Source organism: Mastigoproctus giganteus, chromosome 12 (assembly GCF_048544385.1).
Source record: "Mastigoproctus giganteus isolate SK-2022 chromosome 12, ASM4854438v1, whole genome shotgun sequence".
NCBI classification, from domain to species: Eukaryota; Metazoa; Arthropoda; class Arachnida; order Uropygi; family Thelyphonidae; genus Mastigoproctus; species Mastigoproctus giganteus.
The window spans coordinates 46738579-46763167 of record NC_143586.1 but is presented as its reverse complement, the minus strand read 5'-3'; the positions used below and the strand labels follow the sequence as shown (position 1 = coordinate 46763167).

At 38.0% G+C, this 24589-nt stretch overlaps 1 protein-coding gene across 3 annotated transcripts in view; it reads right to left on the bottom strand.

Annotated features, from left to right (window-relative positions):
* Positions 1-24589, bottom strand: part of Actn (alpha actinin) — a 307581-nt gene that overhangs the window by 91713 nt on the left and 191279 nt on the right. For all 3 annotated transcript variants that reach the window (XM_090386850.1, XM_090386853.1, XM_090386851.1), the window contains 3 exons: positions 18388-18480; positions 16722-16952; positions 4296-4372 (listed from right to left, as the gene is read on the bottom strand). In XM_090386850.1, coding sequence (XP_090242976.1) covers positions 4296-4372; positions 16722-16952; positions 18388-18480 — 401 coding nt within the window. The remainder of the gene's footprint in view (positions 1-4295; positions 4373-16721; positions 16953-18387; positions 18481-24589) is intronic.

Genomic DNA, 24589 nt, shown 5'->3' with positions numbered 1-24589 from the left:
AGAATCCTTTTTGCGAGATATAAGACAAGACTGAGTTTTAGAAGGGTTGAAATCAACTAAGTTGTCTTTGCCCCACTGGAGAATTACCTGAAGATTGGCATTTAAGGAATTGGTAGCAGATTTTCGAAAAGTTGAAGCTGATTGAGCAGGACAAGGTTTCTCAAAATGGAAAGTTGAATGCAATGTGCTATCATCGGCAAAACTATGGATAGGATTTCCAGTCAATGGAAGGTCATTGATATACAAGAGGAAAAGAGTGGGGGAAAGAACTGAACCTTGAGGGACACCGGCATTAGTGGAGAAGTTAGAAGACAGAACCATCTACCATCACCCTCAGTGAGCGATCAGAGAGAAAACTGGATAACCAATTACTAAAAACAGTTGGCAAACCATAAGATGGAAGCTTGTTAAGAAGGCCTTTATGCCAAACACGATCGAAAGCCTTTGAGATGTCAAGAGCAACTACTTGTGTTTCACCGAACCTTTCCATTGAATTAGTCGATAAATGGGTAACATAAGCCAGAATATCTCCAGTGGATCGACACTGACGGAATCCATACTGGTGATCGTTGTTCAGACGGAAGATTTCTAGGTAGTTTAAGAGTTGACTAATTGATTTCTCCATTACTTTAGAAAGAGTAGAAGTAATTGCAATGGGACGATAATTGGATGGGAGGGATTTGTCACCCTTTTTAGGAACTGGCTGGATATGAGCAAATTTCCAAGCAGAAGGAAAAACACCTTTGGAATAAGAAAGTGAAAAAAGGCGGCAAAGAATAGAAGTAAGTTCAGGAGCACAGGTTTTGAGAACAAGTGGAAAAATACCATTGGGACATGGAGCTTTCTTAGCATCAAGATTCGTCAAAATCCTTCTGACATCCTTTTGATGAAAGACCACAGGAGGCATTGAATGGAGCGTGTTGGGAATAGTGGGAGGTGTTTTACCAAGATCGTTAATGCATGAGTTGAAAGAAAAATGGGATGACAGCAGGTCAGCTTTATCCTTGGCTGAAGTGACAACAGAACCATCTGGTTTGGACAGAGGTGGGAGCAGAGATGGGCAAAAGTTGCAGCCAATAGCTTTGGCAAGAGACCAGAATGCTCGGCTACCATTAGGGCAAGAAGCAAGTTTTCTACTCTTAGCCCGTTCAAACTCTAGTTTGGTTAATAACTGCTTTGTTGCGAGCTCTGGTGTAGGCAGAAAATGAAACTGCAGAATTAGAAACAAGCCAATTACGATATGCAACATTCTTTTCTTGAACAGCCTTAGCACATTTATTGGAAAACCAAGGTTTTTCCAATAAAGGACGAGATTTTAAAGTGGAGTGTGGGATAAAGGATTCCATTCCTGCAAGAATAATTTCACTGACACGATCTGAGCAAACGTTGACATCAGAACTTTTGAAACAACGATCCGACCAAGGAAAAGAAGAAAAGAAGTCTTGCAGGTCATCCCATTTTGCATTCTTGTAATGCCAGACAATACGAGGTTGGGAATAGCCATGAGATAAAGGTTCCATTGGAGAAGAGACAATCACCAAGTTGTGATCTGAAGTGCCTAAAGGACCTCTCACTTCGACCGTGTACTTGGAAGGGTTGTTTGTGAGAAAAAGATCAAGCATATTGGCTGTATGATTAGGATTGTCCAGTATTCTTGTAGGTAAATGAACAATCTGTGCAAGATCATTAGCAATTGCAAAAGCCTCAGCATCTCGACTAGCTTGGTGTGACTAGAAAACTGAAGCCAGCTGGAGTTGTGAACATTAAAATCACCAAGGAAAATTACCTCAATGTTAGGAAAATTGGACTGGAGAAAGTCAAGTTGCAAAGAGAGGAAGTCAAAGAGCTCCAAATGATTAGTAGAGAACGGTAGAGACAACAGATGAATTTTACACAATGAGGTAGAGAGATTTTAAGCCAGAGAAGATCAAAGAGGAGATTCCAAATTGCCAAGTCTCTGACAGGGAATATAAGAATGGACATATGCACAAGTACCACCTTTGAGGAGAAAGGAATCATACAGCGAATAATTTGGGCATCTGAGATGAGCAGTAGTTGAATCAACCGATAACTGAGATTCTGTCAGAAAAAGTACATGGGGTTTGGCAGACTGCAAGTTGAAATGGACATCACTGAGATTAGAATTGAGACCAAATATATTTGTGAAATGAATTAGGAAGTGCTTGGGAGGTTTAGCTCTTTTCACAGATAAGCTTGCTCTATTAGTTTGACAATCATGGTGTATTCAATAGTAAGAAAAAGTGGGTGGGACATGCTGTATGAAGTAATGAAATTTTTGGATATGGCATACATATGGTAAGAATATACCCAGATCCTTGACATAACGTGGCCTCAACAATGCTCCCCGCATACACACTACTCGGACTCCCTCCAGTCACTATCTGGCAGAGTAGAGGTAGCAAGATTATACACTAGCTGATCCGGAAGCCTCCTAGAGAGTTACCAATAGGTTCGGTCCGGTGTACTAACTAGCGGCCAGCCTGTGAACACTGTTTTAGAACTATACCCTCGATGTGTAAGGAATATTGTTTCTCACCACGATGTTCATCATAACCTCAAAAGTCAATCATACTGCATGATGGAAGAGATGGGGAAGGGTTGACCGGAACTTAGCTCTAGAGACTAAACACTGGTTCCACCACTTCAAGCCTCCAATAAGCAAAGTGGTGGTATTTCACCGGTTGATGAGAGTCATCTACCACCTAGTACTGCCTGGTAACATAGAGGGGCGGCGTTCCTCCATGTGGTGTGGGCGCCACACCTCAACCCCTGCTTACGTTGGTTCACACCTGGATGGTCACCCACCATGTACTTGTGCATGGAGGTTACACCCAGGATTACTAACAGTCCCACCATTGTGAAGGTGCAGGCAGAGGATATGGCTGTCACAGACCATCCGGACTTTTCTGAAATTGGGTCTAATTGACTTGAGTGTCACCTGTATATCAGTTCCATAGCGTTTTAGATACCCAGTTGTTGTTGTCGTTGTGGTGTTTTTTTGGTGCAAGGGCAACTTAGGCCATATTGCACCTCCCAAATCAATTGACTTTACATACGGAAACTGCTTGTACAGCAGTTAAAAACGATCATACACTTGAATTTGTTTTAAATAGAGAAATAATTCAGAGAGATTTGCTTCTTTACCTATGATGCTATCGAGAGACAGAGGTTTTGCAGATCTGAGATGGAACTAAAAGACATTCGTCGGGCTTTCCTGAACAAGTTACATTCAAGGAGTATATGTTTCACTGTAAGTGGCTGCGAGCAGTTTGCACATTGAGGAGGATCATTCCCTGTAAGCAGATAGAGATGTGTGAAGTGAGTGTGACCTATTCGGATTTTGGCTAAGATTACTTCTTTTCTATTTTTACGAAGGCTAGAAGTCCATAATTGTGGTAGACTCCCAGGTAGCAAGTACAGCTTGTCTGGCATATCTGAGAGAATGTCTGTGACAACCTCAAGGACCAATATACAAGGACCATATATAAATAGTTTCAAAAAAATTTAAAAAACACACACACTGTAAATTAAATTAAAAGTAAAATTAAGTAAATTTTACCATGTCAAAGTAAAATGCACCATGTCACACTGCCCAGATTGTTCGGGACTGTTTCATAGAACATGAGGAAGGCTTCCAGGTATTGCCCTGGCCTCCAAATTCCCCAGATATCAATCCCATCGAGCATCTGTAGTTTGTGTTGGAACAGCAACTCTGATCTGCAGCGTCTCAACCATGGACCTTACAGTAGTTAAAGGATCTGCTGGTTATGTTTTGGTACCAGATACCACAAGACACATTTAGAAATCTTGTAGCATCCATGCCTTGCCGGGTACAAGCTGTTTTGGCTGCACATGAAGGACCAACATAATATTAGGTAGGTGGTCATAATGTTTTGGCTCATCAGTGTATATCTGTATAACATTTTCCCACTCTTTTGGTCCACAGAACACATTGTTCAATTTACTGTACTTAATTAATACATCCTGTATATATACAGGGTTTCCACAAATGGTGTAGTTCCTATAAGTGGATTTGGGAAGGGGAACAGGCTAAAAGTTTAATTTTTTTTTTTCACAACTTCAATGTGTGTTTGAGCATGCACATGCGCGCGTTAGTGTGTTTGTGCGTGTGCTATTAACAGCACGGTACATACCACATCAAATTCAATTCCTATATATGAATGATCAAGAATCTCAGGTGTAATGCTATAGTGTGTGCCTTGTTTGTATAGGCACACATGAGAGAGAGAGAGAGAGAGAGACAGAATACATACCTCATCATTTCTGATAATAGCCACTCCTCAAAGCCCTTTTCAGCCATCTCCAATCCTTTCCATGCATTAGCAATATCCTAGAAGCATATTCAATCAATTACTCTTCCACAATCAAAGTAACACACTAACAAAATATAATGCCAACAATGGTTAACAATCATGAAAAAAAATTATTTATACTCTTGAAATAGTAAAACTAAGATTTCAAATTTAAGGAAATGATAACCTGTTCATAAAAATCTTGATATCTGAAATAAAAATACAAGTTTTTCAATAATTTTGATAAGCTTATTTCAAAAATGAAAATCAGTTTTCCACTGTATCTAGAATTTTTATTTACATGGCTTATTAACTTGTTTTTTGAAACAATATCATGGATTTTTTTTCAGATTTTTCCATTTGTTCTTAAAATAAAAGATTTAGTTCAATGATATATTACTGCTTAAGTTAATTCTAGAACTTTCTGAAAAATTATCTAGTTTTGTATCATTATGGGTGTATGAGTGTATACATTAGAGAATAGTCTAGTACCTGTTTACTATTCTGCCTTGTTTCCTTGTTTGATTTCAAATAATTTAATGTTTTTTTTCCCTTTCCAATTTAGATTCAAGCTATGCTTCAACACAAAATGCAAGACTGTATATATGATGCAGACAATTTTTTTTTTGTGTTGTTTTGGAAATTCATTTACAAGAAACATTTTGGACTAATACTCTGTACATTGTACTTTGACCACAAACTTGTGGATTAGAAGAAATCAGGTGGACTTCATGTATAGGGTAATTCTGAACTCACCTGCCAAACTACATCTAAACCAATTGGAATATATCAATCACTTGGCTGCCAGATTCCACTGATAGCTGCCTAGTTGCCCACTGACAAGGTCACAGTATGCACTCAAATGACCATCACAAAGGCACATTTCCCTATACTTCTTTTGAAGCAGTGCTACTTAGTCACAGTATCACAGTCAGTCTAGGTATCTGCTAAAACTGAGGCAAACTGAACAGATTTGTTTTAGCTATCTTTCTTAACATACCTTGAGGGGAACTAATTATGATCATAATCCAATGTCACTCCTCACTTACTTATGGTATAATCTGTTAGTAAGGAGCTAGCTATATGGCTACTGAACAAACAAGGTTTTCAACATGGGTCTATGCAGCCTAAGCATAGACCCATGTTGAAATGTTGACCTATGCAGTTTAAGCAGCCAACTAAATTGGATAAATTATAGGTTGAAATTTCTGTAGGATAAAGCAATCCAATGTACATACCATGGACATTGGACATCAGCTGGGTCAATAACATCCAACATGTCCTTGTCATGCAACCAAGACATACACAATGCTAAATATGCTACTGGAACAACCATCAAGATAGGCTCTACAAATTTTGGAAATTTAAATCACAAAGGAGTGGAATAAGCATAAAAATAGGTATGATATTATAGAAAGATTGACAAACCATATAAATTTATTATAGTTTATTTCTGTTTTATTTAAAAAGTCTAACTATAGTGAGTTAATTGCATTGATTATTGAATGGTCTTGGCAGTTATGTATCCACTTAAGTAAATGACTTGCTTGCACTATTTGTAAAAAATTATGTTGTTCCCTATATACATGGTAAATTAACTGTTCTTAGGTGAATTTATTTTAAGTCTGAATGTATGTATTTCTTATGAGATGAAGCCAGTTATTTTGTTATTAAAATGACATACTTTATTATTAAATATTATGATAACATTCTTATTTTTTAGTGAATGGAATTCTAGCTTATCAAGCTTTCATGATTAAGCTCAAACATTTCATGTTTGGGCTTAATCATGTAACAAAACTATCCATTAGTAACATAATTATCACATTCAAAAATCCCACAAAGCAGGAAACCAAATTATGCAGAAAGGATGTTAATGTCACCAAATGTCACAAAATATCAAATTGTGATATTTAGTGACATCTGCCAATATATGAAGTGGTACTGGGAGTTTCTGGCACTACAATTAACAGTCCTAATTTGAACCACAGTCCTACAACGTGATGGTTCATCTACAAACTTCATTTGAGAAGAAAGAACACTGCTCTGTGATAGGCAGCATTTTCTAGGTATCTGCCAAACCGAAAGGAAGCTGTCAGAATCGAACACTAACTTGTTGCTCATTCAGACTCTTTCCAGCATTGCACATGTCATAAATAATATTCTTCATGAATAATTTTATTATCTAACATTTTTGTACTACATTCCAAATATATATATATTTTTAAATTATTCTGTTGATCAGTTTTATACATGAATCCTGGAACAGCCAGAAGGGATATATGGCTATAGAGAAGGTATTAAGAGTATTCAATATGTTCATTAGAAAGGCAAAACAAATTATTAAATACACACATAATAAATACATTAAAATAGCCTTAAATCAATCAATAAAGAACTGTGATGAGAAATGCAGAAGAATTAAGCTGAAAAGTGCCAAATTTCTAGTGAAGCCAACTGTTAGAGACTAAAATGCTTGTACAAATCAGCAATAATGATCTTGCAACTTTTATCTTCACAAAACTTTTCAAAGTTGAGATCTAAGGTGAGACAGATGTTGACTGTATTTGCAGGAAACAAACCAAAATGAACAACAGATTAAAAAAGATTGCACTGATCACATGAGTGTGCTATCAAAAACATATTTCATATGTATTGTATTTAGTGTATGAAGAAATGCACGAGAATATAGAGGTGTTTGTTGTTGTTATGAGCAGTCTCGAGGGCAGGACATAGGATGGAGTGAAGAGTGAATTTAGAGATAGTGAAGAGATTTTGGTATCTTATCTATCTACCCCAGGGTCTACTATTCTACTCCTAGAAACTGGGAGAGGTATATTCATCAGGCGGCAGAACCAAATGATGGCAGATAGTAGGCACCTTTGTGCATAGCAAACAATCAGATAAGTATTACATACTTCAAGGAGTTCCTAATGAACTCCCAAATATTTCCATAGGCTTTAGCTTTTGTGGCTTTAAAATGATGAGTGGAAGTGGGATTATCATCTCAGATGACCCAGATCTTTCTGGGCTATGACCTACTTGATTTCTTTACTGTTGGAGGACATTTGGATGTAGTTTCTAATTTTATTCATGGCAAAGGTCATTTGTACAGATTTCCCTTGGTTGATTTCTACCCCAAACAGAACAAATTTTTCAAGTGCTAACGACAAATAATCAGTATCTCAGATAACTGTTTTAGTGAATTTTGAGTTCCTAAAAACCATGAAAAACTTCAAATCACCAGCACAAGAGAGGATATCAGGATGGGAATGGAGGAAGGGTTTAGTTTTATTCATGTGCCATCATATTTCTGATCCGGGTTATGATGAATGTTCTTGTTGCCAATTACTAGACAGGAAACTGTAACAAAATTTTAAAGTGGTAAAATAGTCTGCTTATACAGAAAAGGAATAACAAGAAAAGAAGGAAAACACTAAAACTAATGAAACAGAGTTTCTTTGCAGGTTTAAGATTCCATAAAATGAACAATTACAGTAGATAAAGAAAATTTCAGAAATGCAAACACTGGAAAGCCAATGAGACAATGATTAGGAAAAGCTGTCAAAAGCTGAAATGAAAATTTAGAGGGAAATAAATAAAATGAAAAAAAAAAAAAAAAAAAAAATAGTAAATAAAAATAAGTAAGTGAAAATATCTGGAAAAGAGTAAAAGAGGAATTTGGCTGGCAAATGCCTCATATTTCCAATAGGAAGCCACAAGACACTCCAGTAGGCAAAGGACAAACAGTGTTTTGATAACATTCAACATAGAAGAGTCTGAACTGAGTGACTATAGATCCTGACACTACACAACCAATAAGAAAGCAATGTCTTGATCAACAAAGCACTGAAAACCATAAAAAATTAATAGAAAATGCACAAACAGAATATAAATATTCAAAGATGGCACCTCCAGTAAAAATAAAATATTTGACATTTTAAAATTATAATAGAAAGATTTACCCAAAATTATAGAGTATAAATAATAAAAGTAAAAATGAAAATAATTTTGGGAAAAGGAATGAAATATAAAAATTTAAAAACTGTTAAAAAAAAGTGATGGAATATAGCAGAAAAGTAATTTAAAACAAGCAGAAGCGCAAAAATATAGCCCATAATAGACTGGGGGGGGGGGAGAAAAAAACTGTTATATAAAAACTGCAGAATATACAGGAAATGGTAACAGCTGAAGAGCACAAACAATTTTGCTAGCCCTTTGTATAAGGCAATGGTCAGGCCACACCTTGAGTACTGCGTACAGGTCTGGAGGCCTCATTTTAGGAAGGATGTAGAGTTGCTTGAGCATGTACAGAGAAGGGCAACAAGGTTGATGAGGGAAATGAAGTGATGGTGCTCTCCAAGAAAGGTTTAAGTTCTGCAAATCGCAGCATCTGGAGACTAGGCACCTGTGAGGTGATCTGTGGTATAAGGCCTTGAATGGGTTGAGCACGCTGAATTCTGATGGGATTCTTCCACTTGCTCAGATTACGAACTTGAGGGGGTATAAATTCAAATTGAGGAAAGACAGTTATAGAAGAGATGTGTGGAAATTTGCCTTTAGCCAGTGGGTGGTTAATTGTTGGAACAAACATCCATCTGTCATTGTGGAAGGTGATAGCTTAAATAAATTCAAGGAGGAACTGGACAAACTTTTAGAGCGAATGATTGTGTGAAATTGTTTTTTTTGGGCTGATGCTGCATAACACTTGCTTTCTTGCATCACATGCCTCTATTACTACTACTACAAAGGGTACTAGGAAAGTTTTGCAATACAGCTTTGTTTATTTAATTTTTTCAAAGTAATTTCCTCTACATTCAATACACCTCTCCATCCTCCGAAACCAATCTTTAAACCAGTTCTGCCAAGTTTCACTAGGGAGTAAAGCACACTCGTTGTCCCAAGCCCGTAGAAGGTCCTCATCACTGGAAAACCGCCTCCCTTTTAGCTTCATTTTCACATGCGGGAACAGTGCAAAGTCGCAGGGAGCAAGGTCTGGACTGTAGGGAGGGTGCTCGAGAAGTTTCAGTCCTGTCGTGGTCAAATATTCGGTGCAGGCTTTGGCGCGGTGAGCTGCAGCACTATCGTGATGGAGGTACCAGGTGTCCATTCTTGACTTTGGCCGCAGGTTCTTCATAGATCCAATGACTTTAGGCAGGCATTGTTCAGTATACCACTTAGCTGTGACTGTCTTCTGCGTGTCCAAAACGACACGTTCCACAATTCCACTCGATTTGAAAAATACAGCTATCATTTTCTTCTTTACAGATCAGGATTTTCTGACAATTACGGGTGTGTCGTCATCATCAAAGACCCAAACTTTGTTTTGAGCCTCGGTCGGCAGATCGTAATAGTACAGCCAAGTCTCGTCACCTGTCACGATGTTGTTCACATACCGAGATTGTCCCTTATCAAACTTTTTTAGGCGCCTCCATAGCCAGGTGGGAAGGAGCAGCAGTGCATAGCACATGCTTCTTGATTAGACCGGGGTTCGAGCACGTCACCACCAAATACAGAGGATGTGGAAAGGTCAGGGAATGACCACCGCATATCCCGGAGCATATACCGAGATTGTCCCTTATCAAACTTTTTTAACATCTCCCGGCACCAAGTCACACGTCGTGTCATCTGCTCTTCAGTCAGTTGATGCGGCACCCAGAGAGAACAAAGTTTCTTCACGTGCAAATGATCTTGCAGAATCGAACGAATTGCTGGTGCATTTAGGCCCAAAGTATCCTCTATCTGTTGGTAGGTCACTCGCCTGTTTTCGTCAAGCATTTTCCTCACAGCAGTAACGTTTTCCTCCTTAACTGACGTTCGTGGCCTTCCCGGCCTCTCAGAATCCTCCAGAGTGAAATTTCCCCTTTGGAATTCTCTATACCACCTGAATATCGTTGTACGATGTGGACAATCATCATCTAGTGCAAGAGTCATTTCTTCTAAGCACTGGGCGTGGTTAAACCACGCACGAAATTATACCGCAAAACTGTCCTTATCTCATTTCGTGACCACGATGCCATCGCAAGCACTTTACACTCTCACTACTAATGAATAACTGAGCCCATCGACTTGGCGCGGCGGCTACTATGCACGTATGAACATGTCTCAACATGCAGCAACAAGCAGCTTCCTGTGATTCATTGTTGCGTCATATTGCAAAACTTTCCTAGTACCCTTTGTACTATATGCTAAACTGAACAAAATAAGAAGTATGAATGCCACACACGCATAAAAGATTTTAGTTAGGACTATGCTTTCTTACTGGTTGTGTTGTGCAAGGGTCTATGGCCACTCAGTTCAAACTCTTCTGTGTTAAAGGTTATCGAAACACTATTGTTTGTCCTTTGCCTGCTGGAATCACTTGTAGCTTTCCCTTGAAAAGATAAGGCATCTGCAGCCAAATTCCTTTTTGACTATTTTCACCTTATTTATTTTTTTTTTTTTGTTTCAATAGACATCCTTCATTTCATTTAATTTATTCTCACTAATTTTCAGTTTGTGACAACTTTTGCCAATCGAGGAGATACTGTTTCACTGGCGTTCCAGAGTTTTCACTTCTGAAATTTTCTTCTATCTATTGTAGCTTTTAATTTTTTTAGAAATCTGCAAAGAAACATATTTCACTGTTTTGGTGTTTTCCTTTCTTTTTTGGTTATTCCTTTTCTATATATGCAGACTCTATTTTACATTTTAAAATTTTTAGTTATTACATTTGCTGTCTAACTGATGGCAACATGTTATTCAACATATTTAATTTCCAACCTCTGAAAAGTGTTATTATGGTTTAATTCAAGATTATTTTAATAACATGAATAATATTACAATAAAAATTCTTCATGACCCACTTTATCAGTGTATTGGTGAATATGGAATTTGTATCAAGTCTTTATAAATACTACAATACAGTGTAGCCGACAGGATCAAGACCAGTAGTTGGCTGGTTAATTGAAAAAGTCAGTTAAAGTGTGGAACCAAAAAAGTATACATATATACCCTAAGAATTTTATATTAACTTAATACAGGATCATTCATTTACATAAAACAATACTTTCATTTTATCATCTGTTTAGATGATAAAATATGACAGTTTGCAGCAAAGTCCCTCCACTTTTTTTTTTATATATACACATCACATCATTGGCTGTCAAATGAGACTGTTATTCAGTAAATGTAAAGCTGTATCGAGGGCATTTTTGTTGGCTGCAATAGAAACTTTTGGCTGTGGATTTTATTCAATCTCTTTTTCATATTTGGATCCATCTATTTCCATCATGGTGTAATGATTTCTGCATTGTCCATAATTTCGTTTTCCAAAGAAATCATCACTGATTTATCGGAAAACATTGTTGAATCCACTGCTGTGAATTTTTGGCACATTCAATATACTTGAAATAATTTCAAGCAACTATTATTCATTACTTCTTGCATTTCAGACTTTTGTTAGCATTGTCAACCTGAGGCCAAATTTTTCCCCAAGATTTAGTAAATGTCAAACTTGGAATTTTGTTCCATGCTAACACTATATCATAAACACATCTTTGATGTTGATGACTTTTAACATTTCTGTGACTTACACTCAGTGATCACTGAATTATGATCACAGTTCACACAGCTGCTATTTGGCTAGGCATTGACTCCACTAGATGTCTGACAATGTGCATAGGATTTACTGCCTGCAAGGCTTTACACAGTGCCAGAATAGATGATGGTTGCATGTCCATACACCTCAATTCCTGTTCCAAAATATCCCATAGTGTTCAACTGGATTGAGGTCAGGTGACTACGGAAACCGATCAAGATGAACGATATCTTCACTGTCTTCCCTGAACTACTCGTGCACAGTGCGGGCCCAATGACACAGCACATTATTGCCTTGGAAGATCCCGTTTTTATTTTCCAGGAAAAAATGCAATATGGCAGGGTGCACATGGCCTCCCACCTAAGAGCTCCTGGTAGACCTCACCAGTGAAATTTTGGTCCATATGGACCAGGGGTCCCAGTTCTTGTCAGCAAAACATGCCCCATATTAAACAACCACTGCCATCTGCCTGGATAGTGGGCACCATGAACAATAGGTTCATGTTGCTTGCACCACACACACACAGGTGTCTGTTGGTGTGTTGCACCAGGTATTTGGACTCATCTGACCAGCACACGTGTTTCCGGTCCTCCGGTGTCCAACCAGCATGTTTCTGGCATCACAGCATTTGCCATCGACAATGATCAGCAGTGAGGAGAGGGTGTCTCTTGAGTTGTCTGCTGTAGAACCCATATGCCTGAGTTTGCAGTGCATCATAATTTGAGATATTGTTCTTGCACTTCCCATATTGTATTACAATGTCAACTGTCACACAGTGACTTGGCACAAATACTGACCCTCTGACAGTACAAAAGCAAGAAATATATGCCAGGCAAACAACACCATCTTCAACAATGCTGTAGAAGACCAATTTACCACCGATGAACTGCAGCAGGCTTTTACCAAAATGAAGGAGAGGAAATGCCCTGGACCAGACCTCATTGAACCCGAAGTCCTTAAAAAGACCGCCCAAATCAACATCCAGTTTCTACTCAACCTCTTCAATAAGTGCTTGTCCCATGGATCTTTCCCAGAAGAATGGAAAAACAGCAATGTAAAGCTGATCGTAAAAAATCTTTCTAAACTGCTCCAACAACCAGTCATATCAAACCATTGCCCTTTTATCCATGGTCAGTAAACTGGTTGAACGTCTATTCCTAGTACGGCTCCAAGACCATTACACCAAAGCCGTGCTCCAGTCCAACTTTCAGTTTGGATTTCGACCGGGGTGTTGCACAGAAGACACACTGCAAAGGATCATCTCTGCAGTCTCGACTTCTACCTTCAAATACTACCTACTAATAGCAATAGATTTCGCAGGAGCCTTCGACAGGCTCTGGTGGGCAAGCAAATATTCCATTAAATTTATACAAATGCATCCAAAACTACTTATCAAATAGGAAAATTACAATCTCCTCAACGTACCGAAGAATCACCAGGTCTATCTACAGAGGTTGCCCCTAAGGGTCAGTCCTTGGTCCTTTTCTGTGGAACATTGTCCTGGATGAGCTCCTCGGACTGGACCTAGGTCCTGTAGCTATACAAGCCTTTGCTGATGATGTGACCATCTCCACTGAGGCTGACGGCAGAGCTTCTCTGGAAGCCAGAAGAAACCAGGCACTTCAAATCCTTCAGAACTGGGCAGCCCTACACAAGCTAAGACTCTCACCCCAAAAGACACAATCCATTCTCCTGAAGGGATCACTACAGCCTACTAGCAACCCCACTATCAAACTTTCTACATTAAAAGCTAGTTTCTTCATTAAAACTCCTGGGAATAGTACTTGGACCCTAAGCTCACTTTCTCTATGCATCTTGCACACCTCCGTGCAAAAGTGAGAAACTACACTGCTCTCATTGCATGGGTGAGTCGTCGTGATTAGGGATTGAATCGATGATCCCTTAAGGTTCTGTACAAATAAATCTTCCTTCCCTTCATAACGTATGGATCTGGGGTCTGGTTTCACAGGGCAACTCTTTACAACAACAAACATAAACTGGGAACCATCTAGCACACCATCCTTCTTATTATTACAAGGGCATGCTGCACAGTTAGCAACCCAGCCCTTCAGGTTCTTGCGGGCGTCCTTCTGCTTGATCTGGAGGTTATTCGAAGGGGCCTCCACTACTGTCTATCCAGGAGCATACCATGTCATTCCTTGGACATTCCATCAATAACCTGAATGAAATCAGGCAGAAAAGAAACAAATTACCATCAACAAACACGAACTACTACTTCAGACTCGGCAGGACAGATGGACTGCTACCGACAAGGGCCCAATCACCAAGAAATTTATACCTTATGTGAATACCATATTTCCCAAGTCTCCAAATTCGTTCTCTCCTGGTCTTTATGCCACCTACCACATTACCGGACATGGATCAATAAACCACAAACTAACATCCATGGGAATCATTGACAACCCCTACTGTGCATGTGGTGAAATAGAAGACTGGAATCATCTAGTATATACCTATCAATACTATCAGGACCTCCGCAGCATCCTGTTCACTCGTATACAAGATAACCCTCAAGGAAATGAAGACTTATTCATCACAGAAGAAAACTACTACTATGAGTTTACCAAGTTTGCACAAGCCCTCTTCACAAGACGGAGCAACCTATTGCCAACGCAAAATAGGAACACCACAAACATCTGATCCTTACCTAACTGGCCAATCGATCTTAACCTGAATAGGATCAACTGGCGTACGGGCCACCTGATTCCTCAGTGGCAACTTACACGCAGCTCTCTTTGCTGTGTCTTATTTATCCTCCTTATTGCTCCACTGATAACCTGGAGGATACCTTCGCCTACATCCTCCATATCTCTAGCTATACCCTCCTTTCTTGCATACACTCTGTACTTCCCAAACTCTACTTTTTTTTTTTTTTTGTCTCCATCCAGGAAGCTCTGGAGACCCTGGCGGAGACAAGCCAGAGAATAATTGGCAGCCTGGCTACCTCCTAGTGGTGTGTGCGGGCAACATGGAGTCCCACCAGGGGCCCTGCAGCCAAATGCCAGGACACCCAACAGAACCTAACACAATATGTCATATACAACACTTTTCTGGCATTTACAGTAGTAGTGTATCCCTTCACAGCAAACATATGGCGCCAATGTGGGAAACCATAGGTAGCGCCTGATCCTAATACTATATACTATGCACCTATGTCACACAGTGACCTGCTGCTGAGCCTGTACACCATGCTGCACCCTTCGCTCACCACGAACATCAACCTTGCAGTATTTAATCCTTTACAGTTGTTTCGGAAGGAGTTAGTTTGACCCATTCAACACAAGTCTTTGTATGCCTTAACCGCAGTGGGTTGTGACCAACCAAAATCAGCTGATCAGCAAATAATCTCTCTACTAATACTTAATACATGAATACCATGACATTTTTTCTGACATCCAAGCTGTATGTTGTCATTTGCTATAAAAGTTTCTGCTCCATCAATCCTTTGGTGCAAGACCAATGCATTTTCTTTGAGGTTGCTTTTATGAGTCCACCAATAAGAGTTCTGTTGTCTTTCTTGCAAAAACTTCAACTATAATGCATTGTCTACTATCTCTAATTTTGGTTTCTTTACAGTGGAGAGAAAACTTAGCAACCCTTCTGAGACAAAGTGAGTGCAAAATCCTTTAAAATTTTTTAAGTACTCCTTATGGCTAGTGTACTACATACTGGCATACTGTATACTGGACCAGTGCCCACAGCACATGGGGGGAGAAGCATCATTTAATCAGAGTTGGTTAAGCAGAGGCTAGTTAAGAGGACTTTTATTTTTGAATATGCTGACATTTAAAAGGTAACTGCAATTTATTTATAATTAAAATTTTTGGCCATTAAAGCATTAAAGTGTATTTATTTATGTTTTGTGGTCAATTTTAGAACTGTTTGTACATCGCTTGAGTAGTTTATTTGGAAAGATAACATCATTATGAGGTTATTTATACCAAACTCAAGCAGCACTCAGTAATTCACAGTTTAAATGCTGAAGGAGTAAAAACTTCATAAATCTATAAGCAAATGAAGAGGCAGCAGTAGGCAAAACATGTTGCCAAAAGAAAAATTTACAGATGGATACAGATATTCATTAGACTAAAAGGATGCTGTATGCCTAGCAAAGCAAGGGATTTTATTCATACTAGGTTACATTTGACATAAACCTACTGATATCCTTGCAAAACTTGTATTCTATAATTTTAGGATATCCATTATAGTCCTGATCTGGCACCTTTGGTGTTTTTGCTTTTTTTTTTTTTTTTTTTTTCTTTTAAAAATGCACTTGAGAGGACTATGATTTTGTGATGATAACCACATAATGGAAACAATGCAAACCCGTATAGATATGTAGAATAAAATAATTCTTAAAAGGAATAAAAATTCTGGTACAACACTAAAAAAAAAACCACATTTTTCCTATAAAACATTTTTTATAGTAAAACTGTCATTAATTTTTGAATTACTACTGTATATTTTGAAGTTGTGAGTGGTTTTTTCTTAAAGAAATTTCTTAAAGAGAACAATTTTGGCACTCCAAATTAAAATAGGCAGAAAGTCTTTATTCTGCCCCACCTTTTTAATTTCCTCCAAATTTCAATAAAAACAGAAGAACAACATAAGCAGAAAGTTTTAATTCTGCTTTTTTTTTTTTATTTCCTCCAAATTTAAATAAAAACAATGCTAAAGAATTTGTATCAAAAATCTGTACTTATCAAAGCTTTATTAAGCAGGGAAAAAAAAAAAAACAAATTAGTTTTAAGGAAATGCTTATTTAAAATATTAAAATTTCGACTTACAGACACCATTTTTCCTTCAGAAGGTAAGTAAGCAGGCCTGTTACTAAGGCGTAGCTTGGTCTGCAGTGTATTGAAATTTGTTTCCAGTTTTGCTTTCTGCTCTACACGAGGTGGTTTGTGTATGCGTCTGTAATTTCTGAATTCATCTAATTTTTTATGAACTCCTGCCAAAGTATTATCTGTTGTGCGATTTTCAAGCCAAGGTGTAGTACGCCTGATCCATTCCAAGAGCTTTGTAAAAAAAGAAAAAAAATGTAAGTAAATTAACCAAAATACAAGTTTAAAAAAAATTCTACTAATTAATTACAGAAGATTACACGACAAAAACTGACAATAATGTTGTGACATTACGTTACTATTCAAATATCCAAACCACACATAACATGCAAGGAGAAGCTATTACTATTGGCTATACTCTACACATTCAAAAAAATACATGATTCCAATTATAAAATAGTTAAGCACTGATGCTTTCATTTCATTCCTGTCCATGATTATAGTGCTATAATTAAAAGTCTAAAACTTTTCCAAAATATCAAGACAAATATGCACATGCATAACTACTAACCATTAAGTTAAACACAGTCTACTAATTTAGTTTACTAGTAATTAGCTTAAATATGAATATGAACTAGGGAATAGGAATGAGGTATATTCCAATTACACTCAAAATTTAAATCGTCAATGTTTCATGGTAACAAAATTATTAAACCCCATTATTAAGAGAGGAAGTATTTATGATAGTACAGACTTAAGATATTTAGACTCAAGATCTTTCAATTTCTAAAAAAATTCTTATACAGCTTTTAGTAAATAAAAATAAGCTCAAATTTAAACTAAAAGAGAGTATATAAAATCCAATTAAAAGGATGTTTTGTGGAAGTGAAGTCAAAGTCACATTATTAAAGAAGAGATAAAAATATTGGGGTTGGAAAGCACTGATCTCTAAAAAAAAAAAAAAAAAAAAAAAAAGTGAAAAATATACTAATTTTAGTAAATAAATAAATAAAAAGTCATGTCACACAAAAACAAAGCATCCTAAACCACCATATCAAATCAAAAGATAAAACTACAGCACCTTCAAGCTTTTCAGGGGGTCAATTATACTATCAGTCTAATAGTATTTAAAACTGCGCATAGCCCAAGGCTAAAATGTACACTTCATATCAGTATAGTTAGAAAGACCTATAATGTGAAACAAAATTTACTCAAGTAACGGAACTGTTTCTGTTGAATTAATGAATATAAGCCATATAAGTTATGAATTAATTAAACTAAGTTAAGTGGTTCACCGTTGTTTTAAAATTTTCTTATGAACAGATAATGTCAAAAGTCAAACATTCTACATAAAAATCAAATGTGAAAGAAAAATCAATTGACCCTCTATGAACTAGACTGTTGAAATCCAGCCCAAAACAAAGATAAATAAAAATAATGGGAAATACTTCAGATAGTACATACTACACTTTCTTAAGTATTTCCTACACCATTTTTTTTCTTTTTGGCACTGCAAGATATATGTTTCAAGATGCTACAATATGGTGAAAATTGAATGTAATATGTAGAACAAATGATCCGGTTCTATTTTACTATATATGAAAACATGTTCAAATAGTATATAATTTTATTAATAAAAGTGATGAGACAAACCAATAAGAAAACTTACATCACTTGCCAGTCGTTCATATTCTTCCATAAGCCTTTCATTTTCTTGATTTACTTTTAGCACCTTACAAATACGATTTGCTGCTGTCTCAGCCTATATAGTAAATCAAAATATTATTCAAGATAATTATGACAAAACTTTAGCAATAAGAAATATTATAGAAAACACAGACTAACAAATTTGAGGTTACCATAAAAATAATTAATGAATTGGTTTTTAAGAAGCATCATATCAAGCTGCTTTCATTATAGTATACATGGAAAATTACAATATTAACAGGAAATATTTATTAGATAAATTTAAATATAACTATAAAAGTTTAATATAAACAGGAGTATCAAGCTGATGATATTAACTTAAAAACATTGAAGTTTCTGTAGTACTGTCCGAATTGTGCCCACTTAAGAATATAAGATTGCTATGGTTTAATAAGCATGCAGGCAAAACATATGCAACCTACCCCTCCTATATGACCATCTCAAAGTATGAACAGAATTTACTTACACATTCATTTTATATTCTGTTTGTCAGAATACAACTCTAATACTGGTTTAATGATGGGAATAATGAACTGAAGAACTTAATAATAAACATATCTGCTGTATTTGCTTGGATATGTCACACCTCCAAAATTGGGGAAAATAAAGTCACACCTCCAAAATGAAATGGGGAAAATAATAATAAACTTTTTTTTTGGAGAAGTCTAGCAGTAACCTCTGTGTCAATGTTTCTTATTGTCAAGTGCAAGGCTGCTTCACTGAAAAAAAATCTATATCAGCTGATACCTGCTTTGAACTTGCTGTGAGGTAAACCCAAATGGTTGGCAACTTCAAATGCCTTTAACCGACTAAAATTTTTCCTGATAGGCATGCCACCATTTCTTTTTTCTTGCACAAAAGAAAACATGTTCATCAACTTCTGGAAGCCTACAGTGTTTAGGCCCTCTAAAAGCCTTGTCTGTGGAAACTGCTACTACATTCTATCCTTCATAGGCAACCAATGCTGCACATTTGATTCATTAATCCTAAAGTTCCTAGTAGCTTCTATGTTACTGATGGTTTTTGTATGCCACAAAATAACTATTTTGACATAAGCATGGTAAGCATGTCACAGTCCTCTAGTTTTTATGCCTCTTGTTTCAGTATGGTTGTCCATGTCTATTTGCAATTTGTACCACAGCACTACCTTTCATTTACAGACTTGTTAAAAACATGTTACTGGGTCTAACTATGGTAATAAAAAAAAGCATACACATAACACTAAACTTGAAAAATAAATTAGCTCAGAGGCAGGAACTACAAATACACGTGCTGATGATCGCCCAACTCTGGGTACGTCCAAATATGAATACCTCATGACTATCACCAAATCTTTTGTGTTAGAATGTTACATTGCCATTCAAAGTTCTATACACAACAATCAGACCAACTCAAGAGGTAAGCAAGTTTCATTGCTACACACAGTTACAAACATCACTTAAAACATGCTCATTTAAAGTTTTGGATTAACAAGAGGCTCTAATAATGTGAAAAAAAAAAAGTAGGTATGGTACAATACCAATAGGACCCTCCCCAGATGATCCACTGATTCAATTTGAGTCTGCATAGATGTAACATTTAATCAAAGATGAAGCATCACCGAAGTCAAAACAATGAATTATGTACTTGTACCAGAACATGACAAAAAAACTGGCAAGACTCTTTCACAAAATGCATTAGAAAAGGTGTGATGCCTAAGGAGTGGAATAATGCAATCATAGTTTTGCTGCATAAGAAAGGAGATAAATCAGAAGTTTGAAATTATAGACCAATTAACTTGTTATCCCAAATCTACAAGTTGTTCACAAGGGTCATTACTAACAAATTAGAAAGAATACTTGATGAGAATCAACCGGAAGAGCAAGCTGGCTTTAGGACAAGATTCTCATCTATGGATCACCTTCACGTAATGTCACAGCTAATGGAGAAAGCAAATGAACATAAAACACCATTATGCTTGGCCTTTGTGGATTATGAAAAGGCATTTGACTACATATAGCATAAGGCAATGTTTCAGGCACCGGAAACACAAGGCATAGATACCCCATATATTATGATTTTGAAAAAAATATATGAGAATGCTACCTCCTTTATTAGACTAGACAGACAGTAGAAAATTTAAAATTGAGAAAGGAGTTCGACATGGAGACACAATATCTCCAAAGTTGTTTATTGCTGCCCTTGAGGAAGCTTTCAGAAGGTTAGACTGGTCACAGAAAGGAGTCAATCTGAATGGGGATTACCTAAACCATTTACGATTTGCAGATGACATTGTGGTCATAAGCCATGATCCCAAAGAATTAGAGGAAAATCTTAATCAGTTATGCAGAGTTAGTAAGGATTTGGACTAAAGATGAATATGGCTAAAACAAAAGTAATGATGAACAAGTATGCCACAGAAAGGGATATAATGATTGAAGGAGCAGTAATTGAAAAGGTGGAGTCATACTTATCTGTCAACAGACTAAGGCACTGGCAAGTACATAACACTGCCACCACCAGTGATCATCGGCTAATAACATATAGCATTGAAAACAGTACCTCTTCTCGTTTGATGTATGTTCACAATACCATCAGATTCTCCACTAGAACTGCCAAATGGAATATCTTTGAGAACATTATCCGAGATGCTCTTCACCACCATTCAGCTGAGTGCTTTCGAACCATGAATAGCTACCAGAAAACTAATTTCCTGCAAGACTTACTCCATAAAGCATCACGTGCCTTGATGAAAAAAAATGTACCCGACATCCAAAATCAGTTCCCTGGTGAGAAGAATTAACAGATCTCCGCTCCTCTCTCGTGTGCAAGGAAAGAGTTACAAAGAAAAAGAAGAACACACCCACCGCAAACAATAGCACAGTACAAGGAAAGATACAATGCAATCCGGAGAGAATACACGAACAAAATTTATCATGCCAAACAAAGTTCCTGGCATGCCCTGGTGGAGACGGAAGGCAATAAAAACCCTTGGGGTTTGGTTCACAAGCTCATAAGGCACAAAGTTGGATCCACAGATATCATAAATTCTATCTGTTCTGAGGGTTCCTTGGAGACGGTTTCCTGGGAAGAGACAATGAACAAGATTCTAGATGGAATAATCTACCAAGACAGTCCTGATCATGACACTGAAGTACACAGAAACGTCATCACTGAGAATCAGGGCTACTTGCCCTCGGCCACAGAAGAACCCTTCACAGAAGAGGAGGTTGCATTAGCCATAAATAAAATCAAAAATGGAAAAGCTCCCGGACTGGACCTCATCGAGGGGGAGTCCATCAAGCACCTTTGGTCTGATGCACCTGATGTTCTAGTACAACTGTTCAACATGTGTCTTAATGAAGGCTCCTTTCCTACACCCAAGGATCCAAATCATCCCACTGGTGCAGCCAAAGCATACCGTCCAATTGCTCTATTGCTAATATTGGGAAAAGTATTTGAGAGGTTACTTCTCATCCATCTTCAGCCTGTCTATGAAACCAAAGGACTCACCTCTACACTCCAGTTTGGCTTCAAGCAGGGGTGCTCAACTATTGATGCACTACTGAAAACCACTCAGCTGGCAGATAATTCTGATGCCCATTATGTACTGGCGATTTTTATAGATTTTAAGGGAGCTTTTGACACCATCTAGTGGCCAGGGATCTTGCGGTCAGCCAGAATATCTGGCTGCTCCCTCAACATATTCAATGTCTTACAGATTATTTCTATAACAGAAAAGTTAGCATGAAAACAAAATTTCATAGTATCATCTGCCAACTCACTAGAGGCTGCCTGCAGGGCTCTGTTCTGGGGCCAGTTGTTTGGAATATGATTCTGGATGAATGGCTCCTGCAGGACTTCCCCCACACCACACAGCTCTCATATGTGGATGACCTGGTTATCGTTGTTGAGGGCCCTACTCGTGCAGCTATTGAGACCAGAGCCAACACAGTCTTAAATGCCCTGTCAGTTTGGGCTGAAGAGAATAAGCTGGAAATCTCTACAGATAAAAGCAGAACCCTGCTTCTCAAAGGCCGTCTTGACATCAACAGACCACCAACCATTCGTTATAAAGGACATGCACTCAAGAATCAACGTTCATTCAAATATTTAGGTGTCACCCTAGATAATCGCAGAAGTTTCATGCCACATCTAAAGTCCATGAAAGAGAAGGCCAAAAATTATATCAATATGCTTGCTCGCTTCACCCGCAAAGACTGGGGTCTTGAGGGACCTGCATGCCGCCTTCTTTATTCAGCCGTTTTTGTACCGTTCGTAACATACAGCACTGCAATATGGTTCCATCGTTTGTCCATCATCAGCACTAGGAATGTTATTCTGCAGATACAACGGCTGATATTATTAAAAATGACTCGGCCTTCTAGAACTACCTCAACAGCAGCACTACAAGTATTAACAGGTTGTATCCCCCTTAACCTCCAAGTGGCCTTAACAGCGTTTTTTACATGGCATCAGAAAGAACAAAAACTGAATTCCTGGGGATAAAAACTATTGTGGATGCAGATCCAAAACAAGAACTCCAGCATACTTGGCAGGAACTTGTTTGCCTCTGGCAAACCCATTGGGATGATTCCACCAAAGGCAGTACTACCAAGCTATTTCTACCTAGTGTCTCCTACCTCAACAAACAAAGACTTGGCTGGTTGTTCCCTAATTTACATGCTACCTTTCTTCTGACAGGACATGGGTCATTCAAAAAGCAACTTCAGGACTTTGGGCTTGTAAACGATGCTCACTGTGTTTGTGGAGAACTGGAGGACTGGCACCACGTAATGCACTTGTGTAACATCTACCTGGACCTACGCAATCAACTGTTATTGGATATAAATTTAACCACACTCAGTCCAGAAAGCAACCTGTTAAAATCAAAAGAAGTGTTTTTAGCTTTTAGCAGTCTTCAAAAGGCATTGGTATCATCTCTCCATGTCTGATCTCACAACATAGACATCCACACCAGACGTTCCTGAAACCGCTATGATCTCTCCTCATATATGCTCTTCTCTCATCACTGGCCACTTTCAGAACTGAATGAACACCTAACTGGACATCTTCCGCGTTGGAATGATGGCACTGAACTGATTTATATCAAACTCAGACACTTCCCGTTGCACCCACCCAACTTGGCAGAACGCCCTTGTTCTGCAAGCTGTCTTCCTTTCCCTGGCCTTCGGTGGGCTCCCAGACCAGGGGTAATTCCTACTTCTCCCTTCCCACCTCTTCTTTCCACTGGATGATGCCTTCTTTCCTCATCCTCCTCCTTTTGCCTACTTTGACTCCACCACTTCTACCATCTTCCCCACTCTCTTCCCCCCCCCCTTTTTGGTCTCCGTCCAAAAAGCTCAGGCAACCCTGGTGAGATCAGCCAGAGTATCAAGGCAGCCTGGCTCACCTCCCAGTGGTGGTGGCAGGCAACGTAGGGTTCCATTAGGGGCCCTGCGGCCAAGTAGCCAGAGACACAACAGAACATAACACAATACTGCATAAACCAGACACTACACTTTTTTCTGGCTTATGCAGTAGTTTTGCATTCCATCACAGAGTACACACGGTGCAGATGTGGGAAACCACAGGTGGCGCCTAACCCTAAATACTATGTCACTAATCTGGGACAAGTCATTAGCTGCAATAATAATAAATGGCTGGAAGCCAAGAGAAGAATAAATTTTGGATGGATAGCATTCAGGAAATATAGTCACATACTGAGGAGCAATATCCCAATTTGTCTGAAACAAAATAATAAATCAATGTATACTCCCCACCATGACTTATGGAAGTGAAACTTGGGCACTCACCAAAAGAATGGAAGAGAAGCTGAGAACTACACAGCGAAGAATGGAACGAATTATATTGGGAATCAAACTGTTAGATAAGAAGAGAAACACATGGATTAGGCAGCAAACTCAAGTAAAGGACATTCTTATCAAAACTAAAGAACTAAAATGGTCTTGGGCAGGACACATAGCTCGAAGACATGATGACAGATGGACTAAGAAAATAACAGAATGGTACCCAAGAGGAGCTAAAAGAAAACCTGGAAGACAACAATGGAGATGGACAGATGAAATGCATGAGTTTGTGGGTAGTAAATGGATGGCCATTGCACAAAACAAAAGGAACTGGAAAGTTGCTGGAGAGGCCTTCATCCTGCAGTGGATTGAAAA